General features: G+C 54.3%; 3 protein-coding genes across 3 annotated transcripts; 1 reads left to right on the top strand and 2 right to left on the bottom strand.

Moving 5' to 3' along the window:
* Window positions 1-527: 527 nt before the first annotated feature.
* BESB_061000 (peptide methionine sulfoxide reductase) lies at window positions 528-1,638 on the bottom strand (the record flags this gene model as incomplete). Its single annotated transcript, XM_029364514.1, has 2 exons — window positions 528-771; window positions 1,085-1,638. 2 exons carry the CDS (start codon window positions 1,636-1,638, stop codon window positions 528-530), a joined length of 798 nt encoding a protein of 265 aa, XP_029219222.1.
* A 3,381-nt stretch (window positions 1,639-5,019) lies between these two features.
* Window positions 5,020-7,550, top strand: BESB_060990 (uncharacterized protein; the record flags this gene model as incomplete). The annotated part of the gene is made up of 4 exons (XM_029364513.1): window positions 5,020-5,428; window positions 5,869-6,116; window positions 6,539-6,656; window positions 6,880-7,550. 4 exons carry the CDS (start codon window positions 5,020-5,022, stop codon window positions 7,548-7,550), a joined length of 1,446 nt encoding a protein of 481 aa, XP_029219221.1.
* A 2,934-nt stretch (window positions 7,551-10,484) lies between these two features.
* On the bottom strand, window positions 10,485-13,909 carry BESB_060980 (calcium-dependent protein kinase CDPK2; the record flags this gene model as incomplete). Its single annotated transcript, XM_029364512.1, has 5 exons — window positions 10,485-10,722; window positions 11,071-11,446; window positions 11,609-11,906; window positions 12,276-12,757; window positions 13,171-13,909. The coding sequence occupies 5 exons, from the start codon at window positions 13,907-13,909 to the stop codon at window positions 10,485-10,487; spliced, it is 2,133 nt and encodes a 710-aa protein (XP_029219220.1).
* Between the last annotated feature and the right edge of the window lie 2,383 nt (window positions 13,910-16,292).

Raw genomic sequence — 16,292 nt, 5'->3', positions numbered from 1 at the left:
TGTGCTTGCATTTTTGACTTGTGCCTTTTGCAGTGGTTGATGGCGCCGCATTCGACAAACAAATACAATACCGCGTGCGACTGCATACGGATATGCCGTCCCTTGTACCCACGCTTCGTCAACAATCGAAGTTCTCCATAATCCTGAGGTGTTACTCTCAAACAATTCTGCCTTCGAAACAAAGAGGGGCTTGAGATGTCCGATCGAGTGAACTGAAGTCAGCAAGTGCCTACGACTTTAGAAGTGCTGGAGTTGGGTCGCAGCCCCCACGCCCCACAAAAGCCCGATGGTCAAGCCTGCTAAGAGAGACGCCGCACCGCGTCGGCAAGCCCTGCCCTCACTACATTAGGAGCGCACCCTTGCTCTGACACCAAAGAAATGACCAAATCAGCCTCCCCAGCAAGAGTCCAGAACTTCCAGGTTAATCCCCCGTGTGGCCCGCAGCCGAAGACAGTAGTATCAATACCAGCAGTCATGGCTGACTTTCTAAGTAATCCCATCAAACATACTCCTGAGCAGACGGCTACTCAAAAACGCACTCGATGATTGCAGTAGCCACGAGGATTTCGTTCGAGGTATAACTGGTGGTAATCCTCTGCCTTCCAGAAACGTACGCACGGCAAACTGGGCGTCCCTCCAAATATCGCGGTCGTAAGTTCGGCCGACCAGTGGCTCTGCATTTCTTCCTTCACTGCCTCCGCGATCCGACGTTGTTCGGGAGAGTACACAAACACTGCCGACCCGTATTGCTGACCCACGTCGTTTCCTTGCCTGCATTAGGCATAGCCACACGCCTCCAAGTACCACTAATCAAATCTGTACTGCAGCCAGTAGAGCTTCAGCGGTAGGTCCGTACGTATCCTGCAAAGCAACTAACCGGATGAACGCTTTCTACGCCTGGTAAGCATGGATAATACTCGACTCTTTTCGGTTCTTCATGAAACATACACATACATCCGAAGGAACGGAAGCCATCACTTGTGATTAACTGGAACACCATCCCGGTTCTAGTTGGGCTCGTATACGCCTACAGGTCCCGCACGACGACGATGTACCGTGACGTGACCGGCAGTATGCTTCTCACCTGTTCAAAGTTGTTGGGTCGTGGATTCTCCAGAAGAATCGGAGTATATCTGAAAGCGAGGTCTTATCTTCAAAAAATTGGATCTCAACGACCTCATAATGCCCCGTTTGCCCCGTACACACGTCCTTGTACAACGGGTTTTCTCTGGCACCTCCAGCATAGCCAACTGTTGTTGCTCGAAGCTTATCTCCGAATTCCTTCCTGAACAGCTTTTCCACGCCCCAGAAGCATCCAGCGCCAACAAGCAACCGACTGAAAGGCTTTGTTCGATCAACCCCAGGCAGGAAGTTGGGGGTATGGTCAGGTTCTTCGCCACGTTCGCGCGATGCCGACATTGAGACACACCTTGCAATTTCACTCGCGTAGTGTTTGGTACGGAGCGTTGGGTAATATACCTCCTGGCCGCGACGCCGTACTGGGAAAGAATCGCTGACGCAGAGCGGAAAAGCGGAAGCAGCAAGCAGAATTAGTGGGCGTATGCCATGGAATCCTTCTCTTCTGCTGCCGCTTTCTAACTGTGTGACGACGCAACGGGGTATGAAACGCATGTTCATTGTGCATCGCAGTTGCAAACCCCCAGCACAGAACTTGAGCATTAGGTTACACTCGACAGTATGTGCCGCACGAACTCAACCGCAGGTGTCTTCCGCCGCCAAAAGCCACGATGATGCCAGCACTTGATGCACACAATTTCGTGTGCCTCCAGATGGGAAACAGTATTTAGTGCCCTCTCAAAACAATATTTTTTCTGTTCCGTTCATACTTTTTGGCATGTTCTGACCCTTCAACCACTAACTGCACAGGTAAATACAAAAGCAAATACACGACGGTCAGGAGGAAAAGGTTTCGTCCGCGTGATTGCTGAGGAAAATCGTCATTTGAACACCTAGTCCCGCCTTTCAGCATAACGGGTCTCGCATCACGCGAGGTTATGGCCGCATCATCGGTCTGTGGCGGGCGGGGGTATGCGATATCAAAGCTACACGAGATCAGACACCCTGTTGCTGAGACGCGTTCCTATAGACAGACAGAAGCGCCAGCGCTTTCGTATGGAATCTTCCACGTGAGATGGCAACAAAAGTTGACCGACGCGTACAGCTGCATGGGTCACACACTTCAGCATGGGAACCCCCCATCTCTGTGGAGCCCGCATTCTTCGGCACTGTTTTGCCAACAGCCTCTTGATCTTGTTTTTATACTCTTTCTGATAGTACGCCGAAACCTTCTGATAGGAGAAAATAAAGGGAGGAAGGACCTGCTAACAGTAGAGCAAGGCGTCAACCGGTTAAATTTACATGCGAACCCCCGGCACCGTCGCCAGGTCACGCGCCAAAACGCAGTGTTTGCGGTCCACCGGAAGGGAGCCCGCCCGCGAATTTGAGGCCACTCCACGACTTCTGTCGCTACTATGAGCAACTTACTCGGCAGGACAGAGCACATCCGGGAGATTTCCTCTTCCGCTGTAGAAATTATGTTGCCTTCTGCGCGACGTCGCAGTGTAGCGTCTTTTCTGTAGCATTCGAGTCACCTGCGATTGGCTGGCTGCACGGGCGTAGATCTGCTTTGATTTGCGAGCGCTTGCTGGCATGCTTCTTCCGCCTTCTTAGTATACCGCATTCGTCGAACCGATTTGTCTTCCACACCTCATGACTATCCTTTGTTTCTTTATTCACAAATCAATGTATTTACCGCAAATCTGTGTGGCGAAATCGGTCCTCGATAACAATTGCAGACTATCAAAACGCGTGCGGGTCACGGGCTTCAGTCGAGAGAAAAGCGTGGCCTTTCTATTGACCACGCAAGCCTTACTTTCTGACCACTTTCTCCCAAGACACACCATGCACATGTATACGTGAATGCCGATGCATTCACCCCGCTGAATTGCCCACTTTTTCCCGTCGTGCTCAAGATGCGTTCACCTACGGTCCCAAGGAATAATATTCCACGGTCTTCACCTTTGCGCAGTGCGTATTGCGATAAACGTGACAATATATGTGGGGCTTGGTTTGGTCCGCTTCCAGCAGTGGCTGATCGGTAAGGAGCTTCCGCTGACGATTTTGTTCTCGTGCATTGAACCCAGCCTTAGCCTTCACACGAACAAGAGACATACTCGTGTCGGGGGCTAGTATTTCCTTGTGGCAGTGGTATGCACTTTCCAGGGCGCTACTCTACGATGTCGCCTTCTGTGTCAGAAGATTGATAACGCGTTTGTTTCGCCTGTGCCATCACTGTGTCTCTCCAGTTGTTGTCCGGTATTATTTTACAGCGTGTCGTCATTCTTCAGGGTGTGGAATATTTTATCTTTTGCTGTTCCCTCTAGTTGGCTCATCTTCTCTTGTGATGTCACCGTATCGATGAAGTTCATCGCCAACTGACCACATCCACACGCGGCTTTACGGCTCATTGAAGAGGCTATGTCTGCACACCGTGACCGGAGGTGCCACGATCCGAACTGCTTCCAGCGTATCTTCCATTGCGTCCAGGCATCGTCAGACGTAATCAGGCCATAATCCATTTAAAGTATAGGATCAATTTGTGCAATAACAAGTTAATTCGAAGAATGTTCGCGCGATCCGCTGCAATCCTGTCCCGTACTTCGGCCATGCTTGGCTATTTCAAATGAATCCTCTTCTCAAGACAGGTTTTCGCTATACATGTGAAATGTGGATCGAATCCAGATGAAGAGGAAAGCGTTACTTGTCTCGTAAATTGACCGTCATTGCGCCTTTCAGAAATGCGGTTCCCCATTTCTGCTCGTGCGGCAGGTGTACCATCAGGTCTGTGATCACTGTACTGTTTCAAATATTCTTCCGTACACGTGAAGATATCCGATATCTCGTAGGATATTTCTCCAGCCTGTTAAAAGGTTTTTCAAGTCCGAGTAGCTGCCTGGCTACCATTAGCGGACTTGAGAGGAACTACTGACTTTTGCATCCCGATTCATCAGCTGCGAAGCTGAATGATTCTGCCTCCTTGTGTGAATGACGGCTGGGCATGATGCTTGTGGTTTTTGGTAATTCGACGAGCGTTGCATAGGACTTTGTCTGGTCAGCACCGCCTGCACCATCTTAACTGCGAGCCTGGGAAGCCCTGCCCACTAGGTATCCGCAAGGCATCTTGACTCGCATGAGATACCGTCAGTCCGTTTTTCCGGCGCCGGTTTCGTTTTTTCCCTCATCGCCTGCAAGCTACCGCTTTCTTCATCGAACCATTTCGCGGCTTGGGTGGCGCTTGTGCTGCAAACGGCTTACAGCCAGACTGTGCCGCAATTTGTGGCAGAAGGTAAAGGGAACATCGTCCAGTCGTGTAGTCTAATGGGCAACAAGCGTGTGTGACACGGTGGAACCCGTGAGAAGTGTTTCGCTTCCGTCACGAGTGGATCCTCTTCTGCGACCACACGATCGTCAATAAAAACAGTTGTCACCGTCTCAGAATTGCCAGCAGATTTGATCGTCATGCCTGCCTCCTAGCTCCGGGGTGCCACAGAGCGGATCGCCACGCGCGTCGTCCCCTCGGAAATTTCAGTCGTCTAGTCAACTCCACCAGCTTTTGTGCAGCACTTTTCTTCTGTACGTTTTCCTCTGTCGTCGTGTACACCAGTCTGGCTTTGCCAGCACCTCATAAGCCCGCCCGCGGCCGGCTGCGCCATTTTCCTCCTCTCGGCCCTCAAAGGCCGAACATTCAGACATAAAATTCGCAAACTCACAAGAGGGGAGCGATCCATGGCGGCGACCGTTTCAAGCAGAACTCGTAACGCGAGGACGACCAGGGTGCGACCCGCGTCTCAGGGGCTGCGTGACTCTGCGGAGCCTCGATATGTGGCGGCTTGTAACGACGGTATTCCACAGGCTGAAGACGCGTTGGATGCAGGACGACTCTACTCAGCCCGTCCCTGGGCTCCAGTGACGTGCTTTCTGAGTGTGCCCACTCACGGAATGGCTTACCCTTCCCAAGAGTCTGAGCGCATGGAGAGTCGAGTGGACCGCGGGTTGTCTGAACGCCACGAGGCATCGGGATTGGCTGCCGCCACCGTGCACCAGCCAACCAACCCTAGCAGTGTGCATAGCCATTTGTTGAACTCGCTTTCGAAAAGCAATTGCGACAACGGCCAAGAAGTGCAGAAGACGAATGCAGAACTCAGTTGCGGTTTTCAGCGCGAAGGCTTCTATGGAGACGACACAAAACGAGGTTTTTCTCTGGTTCCCGACCAGGATTCGGTTGATGACGATGACACCAAGTCCGTGTACGGCGCGCCGAATTGGGGTGACACGCGACCACAAGAAAGCGAAGACGCTTGCTGTCCTGTGATCTGGACCATGACTGCCGAGGAGCTGTTCGGCTTTGGTAAGGTCGGCAGGGACGGACACCACACCTGCTGATTCGGAAGCTGCCTTCCGGCTTACCGAGGAAGCTACTAGGAAGGCGCAGTCAGTATGGAGAGGCATACTGGAGGAGGGTGGCCAGTTTCACGTCGAGAGGATCAGGATGCACGGCAAGATACTTGCCACTGGTAGCCAGTAATGCATTTGTGGATTCCGGAACTCTAGCTTCTGAGTCGCCGCCGCGTAGGTGGGGTCGTTTGGCCCGTACCCCTCGACCTGGGTACGCCGTGACGAGCCGGGACGTGTGTGGCTCGCGGCTAGTGTTTATCATACTGCCTAACGCATTTCGAGGCCACTTTCATCCTGTGCGAGCCGCTACATGAATGCGTATTGTTGAAGCTGGGGGGCAGCACTCATTCCGTGTCTGTTGAGCTGGCTTTGCTGTGCCTTTGACGTCTCAAGACATCACGTCAACGTGCAGGCCGGAACGCTTATTGCAATGCGGACAAGAACGAGTGCCCGTCGAGCCAGCCTCTCCGGATGACGCTGTGCGGCAGGTACTCCGCGCAGAGGCAAACGCGGCGGAGATCGTCAATCGTGCCGAGCGCCTCCGTGGAATTCTTCGACAGCGAGTTGTTGCTGAAGTGGAGGATGAAGCGAAACGCTTCACGGCGACCCAGGAGGTCTTATTCCAAGCCAAGGCTAGAAACGTGAGACAAATGGTTCTTTTCTCTTGTTTGGCGAAGAGGCGGTGGTTGAACTGAAGTCGTATTACGTTGATCTTACGGTCAAACCATCTCCAGGTTCATGATTTGAAGATTTCTTGAATGCGGGATGATCGGTATAATTTTCACACGAATGAGCGCGGATTGTTGCTTTCATTGAACAAGTGGAAGTCCACGTGAAATATTTGACGGAGTAGAGAGTATATACCTGTATTTGCGTTCAGTGTCCTGCAATGCTAGCTGTGACAACACCGTAGGTGTTGTCACAGGCATCTTCCTTGTTCCTGTGCGTAATGTCGAATGTGTGCTTCCTCTGGTGTCTTTCTTTGAGAGGTTAGGGGGTGAGAATTCGGGTGACGGTGCGCCACTCTTGATTTCTTGAGGTGTTTCCCTCTTGTCTGTGACAGTTGCGCGAAGATCTGGATGAGTTCGTCGCTCAAGAATCAGCACGCGTAGACGCCTTTGTGGAACGAACCCACCGGGGGATCGAGAAGCGCCGACAACGAGCCACGCAGGACATTGTCGGTACGTGCCACGCATCAAGCTATAGGCTTTTTTCACTGTGGGGAGCGGCGTGAGGTGGGGTGCAAGCTCTCGCGCAGCATCAAGAAATTTTGCGTTCCACATTGTAAAGCAAGGGAAGGCTAATATGTCGTTTTTTCACTCATGTCGAGGTGTGGAGTTCTTTCGCGGTTGCGTTGAGAGGAGAGATTCATGTAAATTGCTTGGCTGGTGTGTGGTGTCTCAGGAGAAGTGTTGAAAGTTGATGTGTCGTGCCCAATTGAGGCAGTTAAACGATTTGGCACGCGGGACCAGCTGGTGGCGTTCGCAGAGGAGCGTAGCAAGCGTGCCATGCAGGTTATTCACCACCCTCCCGGGGACGCGATGGAGAGAGACACAGATATCATAACGTGGGATGACCAAGGCCGAGCCCGAGTAGAGCATCGGTCTGCTTCCACCAAACGGCGCAGCGTTACCGAGCTCGGGAGCTTTTGGATCCGTCATCAGAGCAGAGCGGAGCAACACTCATCCAGGCCTCTAGTGTTATTGAGCACGCGCTCTTGGCACGAGTCCGATGACGAGAAACCCGCGGAAAGCCACTTTCCGCGTCTGCGTTCGCTTTCAGAGTGCCCACAGGATAATCGTGCCATGTTGACCGAGAGCAGGGGACTCCTAAGTCCGAAACCTGATCCGTGGTCCCACGACATCCCTGACGAAGAAGGTTCATCCTTTCCTCTCTTGGAGAAAGGCCGCCTGTCTTCAGGAGACAGCCCGCGTTCCGTGCATTCGCCCACGGTGTATGCATCGAAAGGGCGTCGTCTAGAGTCCGGACAGGAGTGTGTTCACGGGGAACGCGACTGGGTCTCCGGGCACTATTGCGCGCTCGAAGAACCCACCACGCATAGAAATTCTGAGTGAAGAGCTTGCTGCTGGTGGTGGAGCAAGACTGCCGCTACATTAGACCGGCCCACAGATGTGATGCTCATGTCAAGCGGGCAAGGGCACGGGGGGTGGGGGGCGGGGGGAAAGGGGGAATGATGGTGGCAGGGGAAACAGAGGCGAGGAGCAACCAAGGTGGAAGGGACCGCATCAGTAATTCATCAACAGGGCGGCTGACTAAAAGGGAATGGCTTACCGATGTTTCGCCTGAGCTTTCTTGGTTCGAAGGGAAGGGCCCCTGATCGACCAGGCACCGCCGTCAAGCTACTGCCACCTTCGCCGTGATGCAGTTAACCAGCTTCGTACAGAAGGAACAGTACCCGATGCAAGTCGTACTTACTGGGAGTTTAGTCACCTGCACCCAAAAACATTCCTGGTGGAACGCGCTACTGCGGGCTGTCATAGTGTAAGACGCGAACCACAGCCTCGTATTCTAAATATCCTGCGACAAAATTGCAGCATATGCTCTTGTAGAGTTCAGCCAGAGTTGGTCATAAACTTTCGACATGCAGCGGGGCCACAATCCATTGCGAATGCTATGGATCCCGCTGGACACCAAAACACCTTGGCGGCTCGAGGTATTTTCACTGACACGTCTTAATGCTCATGTAGCCTTGTTCAGTATGCATCGTCGTGCCAGCCGATGAAAAAGGGGCGACAACGATCTTTGCCACTTGTTCACGGACGGTCCAAACAAAGCAAAGGACGAACGGAGGCTCAAAAAACGGAGAGCGATGTTTCTGCGGGAAAAGGGGAATGAGCCTTCTCCGGAGCAATCCCACCACACTTTGGGGTGTGCTCCAGGACACCAGAACATTTGACATAGAATACTAGGATATCTCGTCTGATACGGCCCTCTTGGTTGGAACACGGATGCGTCTCCGTTTGTACTAGTTGACGTCTACCCACGAGGTGGACCAGCAGTCTCGCACGTCTTGCCGCGCGCTCCCTTTGCTCGGGAAACATTATCGTCTTCCTTTTCTGAGATCTGCACACGGCTGAAGTGCTGCTTTGCGCCAATCCAAGTGACTAGCACAAGTTCAAACAGTAACTGTGGTTCGGATTAGAACCCGGCGGCGGGAGTAGGGAAGCCAAGCAGAAGCTGAAAACCACGGGGACCCTGAGGGCATGCCTTGGAGACAGATCAAATGCGAAGTTCGCGGTTGCGTCTAGTCTACAGTGAAGTAGCAGTTCCGTTCCCTGCAGATGGATAGAAGGATTTGGCTACCGTCCAGTCAGCAACGCCACGCTCCACCATTATGTGCAGGCTTCGGCTGGGGTAGTTACTACGTTTGTCGCTTTACCGGAAAAACAGTATGGTTCGTGGTTCTGCAAGCACGAAATCTCGTTCCGGGGTTCCCCACACGAAAAATTACTATGCCCTCAAACCGTGCGCGTTTCACTGTCTGCCAAGCCCAAACCACAACAATGGCATCAAAGTCGCTTCATATTTGCCCACCGTTGAAGTATAAATGGATCGTTTCTCCCACCGACGTCTCGCATCCGTTCACAAGAACGAAACGCTTTCATTGGCAGGCAGTGCCCCGATGAGGTGGGTATTTGCAATGAACCACACTGAATGAGACCACGAGGAACTTTCGCCCCTCCCTGAACTGCTCTATGCGAAAAACATATATTTTGTACGTCCTCACATCGCCCGTTGCCGGAACAATACAAAAAAAGGAAATGTTCCGTGCATCCACACACGTTCACCTTTCCTGTCGTTCTGGTGTAACAGCTGCATACAAAGTCCTCTCTTCATCTGCACGGAAGTGTCTCTGATGGGCCATCGCCATGAGCGCTTTGCAGCTGCGCGGGCCGATGTCTCCTCCCCCGTCTTCATCAAAAAGTTTACTTCTATAATCACGTGAACTAGGACGCGGAAACACGCTTGCATATTCGAGAAACACACGCGTTGAAATGTGTATCACCTAAATCCACGCTGAACGAGAACGCAAAATCTCATGACCCGGGCTCGTACAGCCGGCGGGTCATGAACACCATAATCTCGCACAAGGCTGGAGACCTGGTCGTTCCCTTCTTTCCGTCTGCTTCCACAAGAATCATCGTCGTCCCTCAACGCGATTGTGTTATGTACTTCGTTGTTCGCTGTTCTCGTTCACCCGCTTCCCCCCCTTTCTCTCAGCCTCTACCGCCTCCCCCCTCACCCACCCGGCTGACAACTTGTCAAAATTCTGGCAAGAGCCTAGAGTGCCCCGACCGTCCGCTTAGTCCTCGTGTGGAAAGAACCAAGTCGACATGAAGAAGAAACTGAGCGCGTCGAACACCTTCGATCCCAGCAAAGAATTCCACTCGGGGAAAGCACTGGAGAATGCTGCGCTTTTCCTCTCCGGGCATTACCACCGCGGAACTTCACACGTGTGCGCTCGGCTATTACCACACGAAGAGGACAGTTTCCAAAGAAAGATGGGCTGCATCAAGTCCTCGCTCCTCCGCAAAGAACTGCTCGGTCCTCACAGCTCCCTACGATTGCTCGGCAACCCACCACCTCTTCCCGCGAAGGCGGCCTCGAACGGTCGACATCGTTCGAGACACCCTACTGTTTGAAAAAAAGTATGCGAAGACTGCGGGTGCGATATCATGTACGCTATGGAAACAGGTCGCAGCACGCCATCCATGCGAAACGATGTCTGACAGATCTTCGCCGTTAGCTTTCAGGGCGTGCATTCAACGAACATGACACTCGGTGACCACTGCGTCGAGGGAATGCGTTTGACACGCATTAAAGAACAGTGCGCCGATGGGCATCGACGAAACCGCGCGAGCTCGCCATCCTCCCCGTCTCGAGAACTGCTTCGCGACTGAGCATACGGAAATCTTTGTCTCTCATTTTCAGGTAACCCTGCGTCCGAAGCTGACAGCCCTTCATATTTCTTCATTTCCCTGCACGCGTCAACCCGACGGAGTAGACAGATTGGACGCGCTCATATTGGTCCGCGAGCAGGTGCGACGCATCATCGAAACTGTGTGCTCTGTCACCAGAGCCAGCGAGGGAACCTTGCGCATCAGGCCGCAGAATTCTTCGAAAGTGATGCGGCCGTCGCCGTCCGCGTCGGCCTCCAACAACTCCGCAGTCGCGTCGGTCTCGAGGTCGCCCGCCATGTGGAACACCTGACGCAGTTCTTGAGCGCTGCACAGAAACACAGCAAAAGCTTCACTCCATCATTTCAGCGGAACTGGCGTGCATCAATACTCACAAGACGAACATCATCCGTGCTCGTCTGCGTGGTCGCTCGTCTTCGTCTCGAAGGTGACGCAGCGCATGCCAAGCCCGAGCGCTCTCACGAACCAGCAATCGACGAGGTACGGGACAGCTGTCGGCGCAAGACGGAAGTCGTGCGACCAACGCGATCTCATATTTACGCAGCTACACAGGCCGTGGCACACACCGACTCTCTGCGTTCTCAACAGCATCTGTTGCACGCTCGAGAAACTCAGCTTCTCTCCGTTGGGCCAAGGCAGAAAACTGCGCGCATACCTGACGTGGCCGTCTCCGTTGATATCCAGGACACGGAAAGCAGCCCGACATGCTTCCTCGCGGATATAGTGCGACTGGTGAAGACACGCCGCAATGAATTCCGTGTAGTCGATGCTGCCCGTGCCGGCAGTGTCGACCTCTCTTAGCACGTCTTCCAAAACCATGTCGGGTGGCAAGTGGACGCCGCTGCGCTCGATTCCCTTGCGAATCTCCTCCACTGTCAGTACACCGTCGCCCTCAGTGTCGAGCTGCGTGAACACATTCTTCAGCCCTTCAATTTCCGAGTCCTCCAGGTGCTGCGCGATGACTGTCAGAGCCAGTTTCTTCAGACGGCTCAGTCCCTGGAACCGACGGAACTTGCTCAAGATGTCCAGGCCTGCGCGGACGCACGCCAGACACACAGAACAGGGACAGTGACCCCCGCTGCCTCGACCAGGCGCATGGTGGGACGTCTCTGGGATACCTCTTGACAGTCAAACGTGTCCCCACGCGGCACCGCCGACCACTCTTCCGCTTCGCCGCAGGATGAGGTGCTTACCGAGCGGCTCGAAGTGGTCACCCGGGGCGTGCATTACAAACCAGGGGTGCCGCAGCGCCTGGTCGGCGCTGATGCGTGTGCGCGGATGGCGGTCGAGCAGACGCGAAATGAGGTCCTTGGCCTGCAGCGAGACGCGATTCCACTCGCTGTCTGGGAACGTGTAGTGCCCCGCGCGCACTTTGTTCATGATTCCCCGGTCCGAAGGCGCATTGAACGGAGGGTAGCCGCACAGCAGAATGTACATCATCACGCCGGCAGACCATACATCGCACTCTGGGCCGTAGCGTCCTTCGAGCACCTGCGCCAGACACACAGAACAGACGCGTCGCATGCGATTTGCCAAATGCCTGCTCAACTGAGACGCGCAAGCGAGTTGGAGCAACAGGGAACTCGCCAGGCACACACAGACGAGCTGCGACTCGCAAACCGACCTGTCAGGTCCAGCGCTAGGTTCACCAGCGACTACCAACAAACATATGTATACACGTATTTACATGTATATACAGATACAGTGACCCGCAAAAAAGTGCCTAAGCAGCTGACTGATAGCGAGAGCGCCCTGGCGCAGGGGACCTTGTCTCTAGACTTCTGGGTTGGTGGCTGGCTGAAAAGATGCAGGCGGAATCACGAGGCCTCACGCGCAGTTCCTCTCTTCCCCACTCCCTACCTGGGGCGAGACGTAGTAGGGCGTCCCCGCTCTCGTTCGCATCGGCTGACCAGGCCGGAAACGCGCGGCGAGGCCAAAGTCGATGAGCTTGATCGGCGACTCCGGGTTGTCGTGCAAAAATAGGAAATTCTCTGGCTTCAAGTCTCTGTGCGCGACTCGGTGGGCGTGGCAGTACGCGACTGCCGCCAAAATCTGGCGCATGATGCGGCACGCGAGGGCCTCTGTGAAGACACCTTGGTGCACCAGCCGATCGAAGAGTTCGCCACCCGTGCAGTACTCCATCACTAAATAAAAGTCAGTCACATCTTCGAAAGTTTCGTACAGACGCACGATGTTCGGGTGGTCTAGACTCTTCATAATCTCGATTTCTTGCCTAAAACGATCGGCGTCTTCAACGTAGCACTTTGGAATTTTCTTCGCGGCTCGGCGAGCGCCTGTCTCATTGTCAATCACCAGCTTGACTTCTCCCCACGTGCCGCGACCTGCATGCAGGACAACCACACAGACACACGCCAACATACCGATCGCCCCTCATTTCGTGCTTCTTTTTTTGTTCACTAGTCTCTCACTCCCAAACCCTCGTTCCTCTGTGCTGCCGACGAGTCCCCAAAAGTCTGCCTCCCCCGAAGCCGCGACTTCCAGGTACACGCCGGGTCGGTAAGGCGTCGACCAGACTCCCCGCCGCCCATCTACGGGAACCACCTGCTGTTTCAAGCAGACATGTTGCGTCTGGATATTTTCTACCGTGGAGCCGTGGCCTGGAGAGCCCAGGCTTCCGCGAGTACTGCAGCCCTCTCCTCTCCTCTTGCGCAACCACGCGAGCCGCGACTGTCTGCGACGCCCACCGCGACGTTCGGCTCCCTCTCCCCGTCGCTCCGAGCGAGCCCGGACTCACCGATCGTCTTGGAAATGGTGTAGTAGGCAGTAATGGGGCGTGTGTTGGCGAGAATGAAAGCCGAGCGTTTGAACGAGACACGGTTTCCTCCGCCGGCTGCTTCGTCCGCAGCTTGCGTGCTGCTGGAGGTGCGCCCCTGGGCGCCGCTGCACTGGCGATGCGCCATGTACCCCTTGGTCCCCCGGCCCGCTGAGCCTGCCGCCGGCTTCCCTGCGGTCGCCGCGAGCCCGCCGGCGCCCTGCGAGGCCCCTGGGCTCTGCGCGTTTTGGCAGTCGTCTGACGTGGAGCCGCCTGAGATGGAGGCGCAGGAGCGGACTCGCGGCGAGACCCCGTCCTTCTGCGAGGCCGCGGCTGAGACATGTTTGTAAAACGAGGGAGAGGGGAGCGGTTGCAGCGGGAAGAAAGTTATCGAGCACGTCGCGAGGGATCCCCAAACGTTCTCGGTCACTGAGGAGGTGTTGGCCGTCAAGTTCACCACGCGGTTGGTAGCGATGGGTTCCCAGTAGATCTCCCCAGAGGACCGGCGAATAATCAGCTTGTACTCCAGGCGGAGAGGCTGCTGCTCCTCGAAGAAGACCTCGTTCGAGCGCCAGGTCGGAAAGGAGGATGCGTCCGTCGACAGAATCACTGCCTTCTGCGGGTTCCAGTTGCCCACTCGCTCGTGGTTACCCACCAGCATCAACAGGTCACCTGGGAAGGTGGCGCTGCAGGAACACTGCCACGAAGTTTTGAGCGGCATCTTTCACGAAGACGGGCGGCAGAAGGGAAAACAAAACTGCACATGAAGCTTCCTCTGTGGGAGATCTTCCGGAAAGCACGGAGTGAGCGACTCATGAGGCCTCACACGCGTGCATCGTCGACACAGAGTTCAGCTCCACAGATCGCGTGCGCGACAGAAACCAGGACCCACGCGTTTCGAAAGAAGGGCAGAGCGGAAACTTGCAAAGGATACGAAACAAAGGCACGCCTGAAAAACTGAGATACACGCCGAGGGCTCAACACGGATGGAGGAGGCAAAAGAAGCAGGGTAGAAGGCAGAGGAGAAACAGAGCGACATTCAAATACACAAAAATGCAACTAGCACGGCAACATGTCTGGGTGTATCGCGTAGTGCGTTTGCAAAGAGCAATATCCTCGCGTGAACAGGCAGAACAGCGAGCAGGACCAGAATCCATCGTGATACCTTCGCCAAGCACGGAGCCAGGCAACCGAGATTTGCGCCTGAGTTCTCACAGCTGTGAGGATAGGCTGTGTTGTACACAGCTAACTGCAGCACAAACCTGCGCCGTCCCGCGGTTCCACGCGAACAACAGACACACCGCCGAGGGTCTTTCGAATGAGGGGCGTCCTCTTGCGTACTCAGAGAACGGCACTTCCCCCTCCACAGTCCAGCGTTTAAGCAGCACCACGCTGCAAGAATGTTGTGTTGGTGTGCCTACACTGGCGTCCTAAAGTTGAAGCGAGGACCGGAGACGGCCAGGTGTGTTCGGAAGCAGTTGCAACAATAGACAGCGTGGCGCATGCCCGCCCAGACTGCAAAAAATGATCGGTTCTGAGGTTTATCCCTCGAAAAAAAGAGCCGAGAAAGCCTCAGAAAATGCTCCGAAAAAAGGAAGCTTCACAAATTGTACAAAGCTTCAGGAAGCCGATGGCACTACACCAGTACTGTGAGTTTTCGACCCTCTCCGCGGCAAGCGCTTCGAAAGCTCGAGTATTACAAAGCACTCCCTCCAGAAAAAAGAACAAATAACGCAAGGAATACACAGATAGCCAACCGAAAAATCCCGCAGCGCCAAATCTCCCCGACGGTAGACTTCAACTACCGGGAATGGCAGAGTAGGCAAGCGGGGCGATCCAGCACTGCTGCCAAGACGGTTGTGCTGGCCAAGAAAGCATTCGAAACAAATGTTGAAATTCCAACTTCCTCGCGTGTCATTCTGGCACACCTCTGACCGCATGGGTCTCACCGTAGCGACACTTTCAATGCAAGACTGCCCACCTCGTGTGAAACTTCGCGCGCTTGTGTGCGAGCAGAATCTCAGACAACCAGGAGCAGTGGTCTCCAGCGAGCCGCCATGGGAAGAACAACGCGTCTCAGTCCTGCACAGCGGCTAGGAGCAGACGAGCGGCTAGTGGAGAGCGAGCGAGCACGTACTGCTCAGGCTTTGGGAAGACGGAAGAAAGGCAGTACAACAACGAGACTCACAATGATTTTGTACGCCTGCGATCGCGAATTCTTCATGTTCTTCATCACTTCATAGGATGTATGGGGCCTGGGTTTCCTCCTCGGGAAGCATGCCCGCTTGCTTTCGACAGGGTGTCGATGAAGTCGTGCGTCAGGACGTCAGAGAAGCAACGAAGAATACGGCTGCTTTCTGACTGTGGAAACCATATGGTGCTTTTCAGGCTGAGGTGCTAGCAGCTGCCCTTCTGTGGGCATGTGGACGCTGACCAGGGGAGGAAGTAGTCGCTTCTGTCAGGTAGAGGCAATAGCCGATGACTCTGTACACAAAGGCACCCCTCGCAATATTTTGGTGTGTGCGGTCCTCCCATCAGCAGCTGCTCCCTGCGTCTCCAGCCACCTTCGGGAGTAAGATGGATTCTAACGCTCGCGTCGAGGTGCCTGCGATCCTCAGTGAGCCATAAGCGGGGGTGGCGATGCTGATATAATACCAAGTCGCCGTGTTGGCACGATTTCACCGGTGTGTACGCAGCCAGTGGTCCTAATCCGCGAGCGCCAGCGTGTTTTGGCGTGCCGCTGTTACTATCTGAGGTGCCTTGGCTCGCACCCGAACACTGACGCCTGCTATTAGCCTCTCTACCCCTGCATTATCCAGAGCATATTAGGCCTCCTGAACGGAATTTGCTGAGGCCACTGGAGCACAGGCTGTGAAATATCCTCAGGTCAACCTGTATATGGGCCTGTAATCTGTATGATTCGCCTCGAAGACGACACGTAAAGCTAGATGGGAGGCTACGACACTGCGACAGCAGACTGCAAAAAGAGCAAGTTGCTTAGTAGAAGACTCTTCGAATAGCGTGTGAATCAATCTCTCTACATCCCCGTCAACGAACAGAAGAAAAAACCATCGCCATCACAGCAGCCTAAGTTGGACTTCGCC

The sequence above is a fragment of the Besnoitia besnoiti genome, chromosome V, assembly GCF_002563875.1.
Source record: "Besnoitia besnoiti strain Bb-Ger1 chromosome V, whole genome shotgun sequence".
Classification (NCBI taxonomy): Eukaryota; Apicomplexa; class Conoidasida; order Eucoccidiorida; family Sarcocystidae; genus Besnoitia; species Besnoitia besnoiti.
Note: the sequence above shows the minus strand (reverse complement) of the source record. Positions and strands in the feature narration are given on the sequence as shown.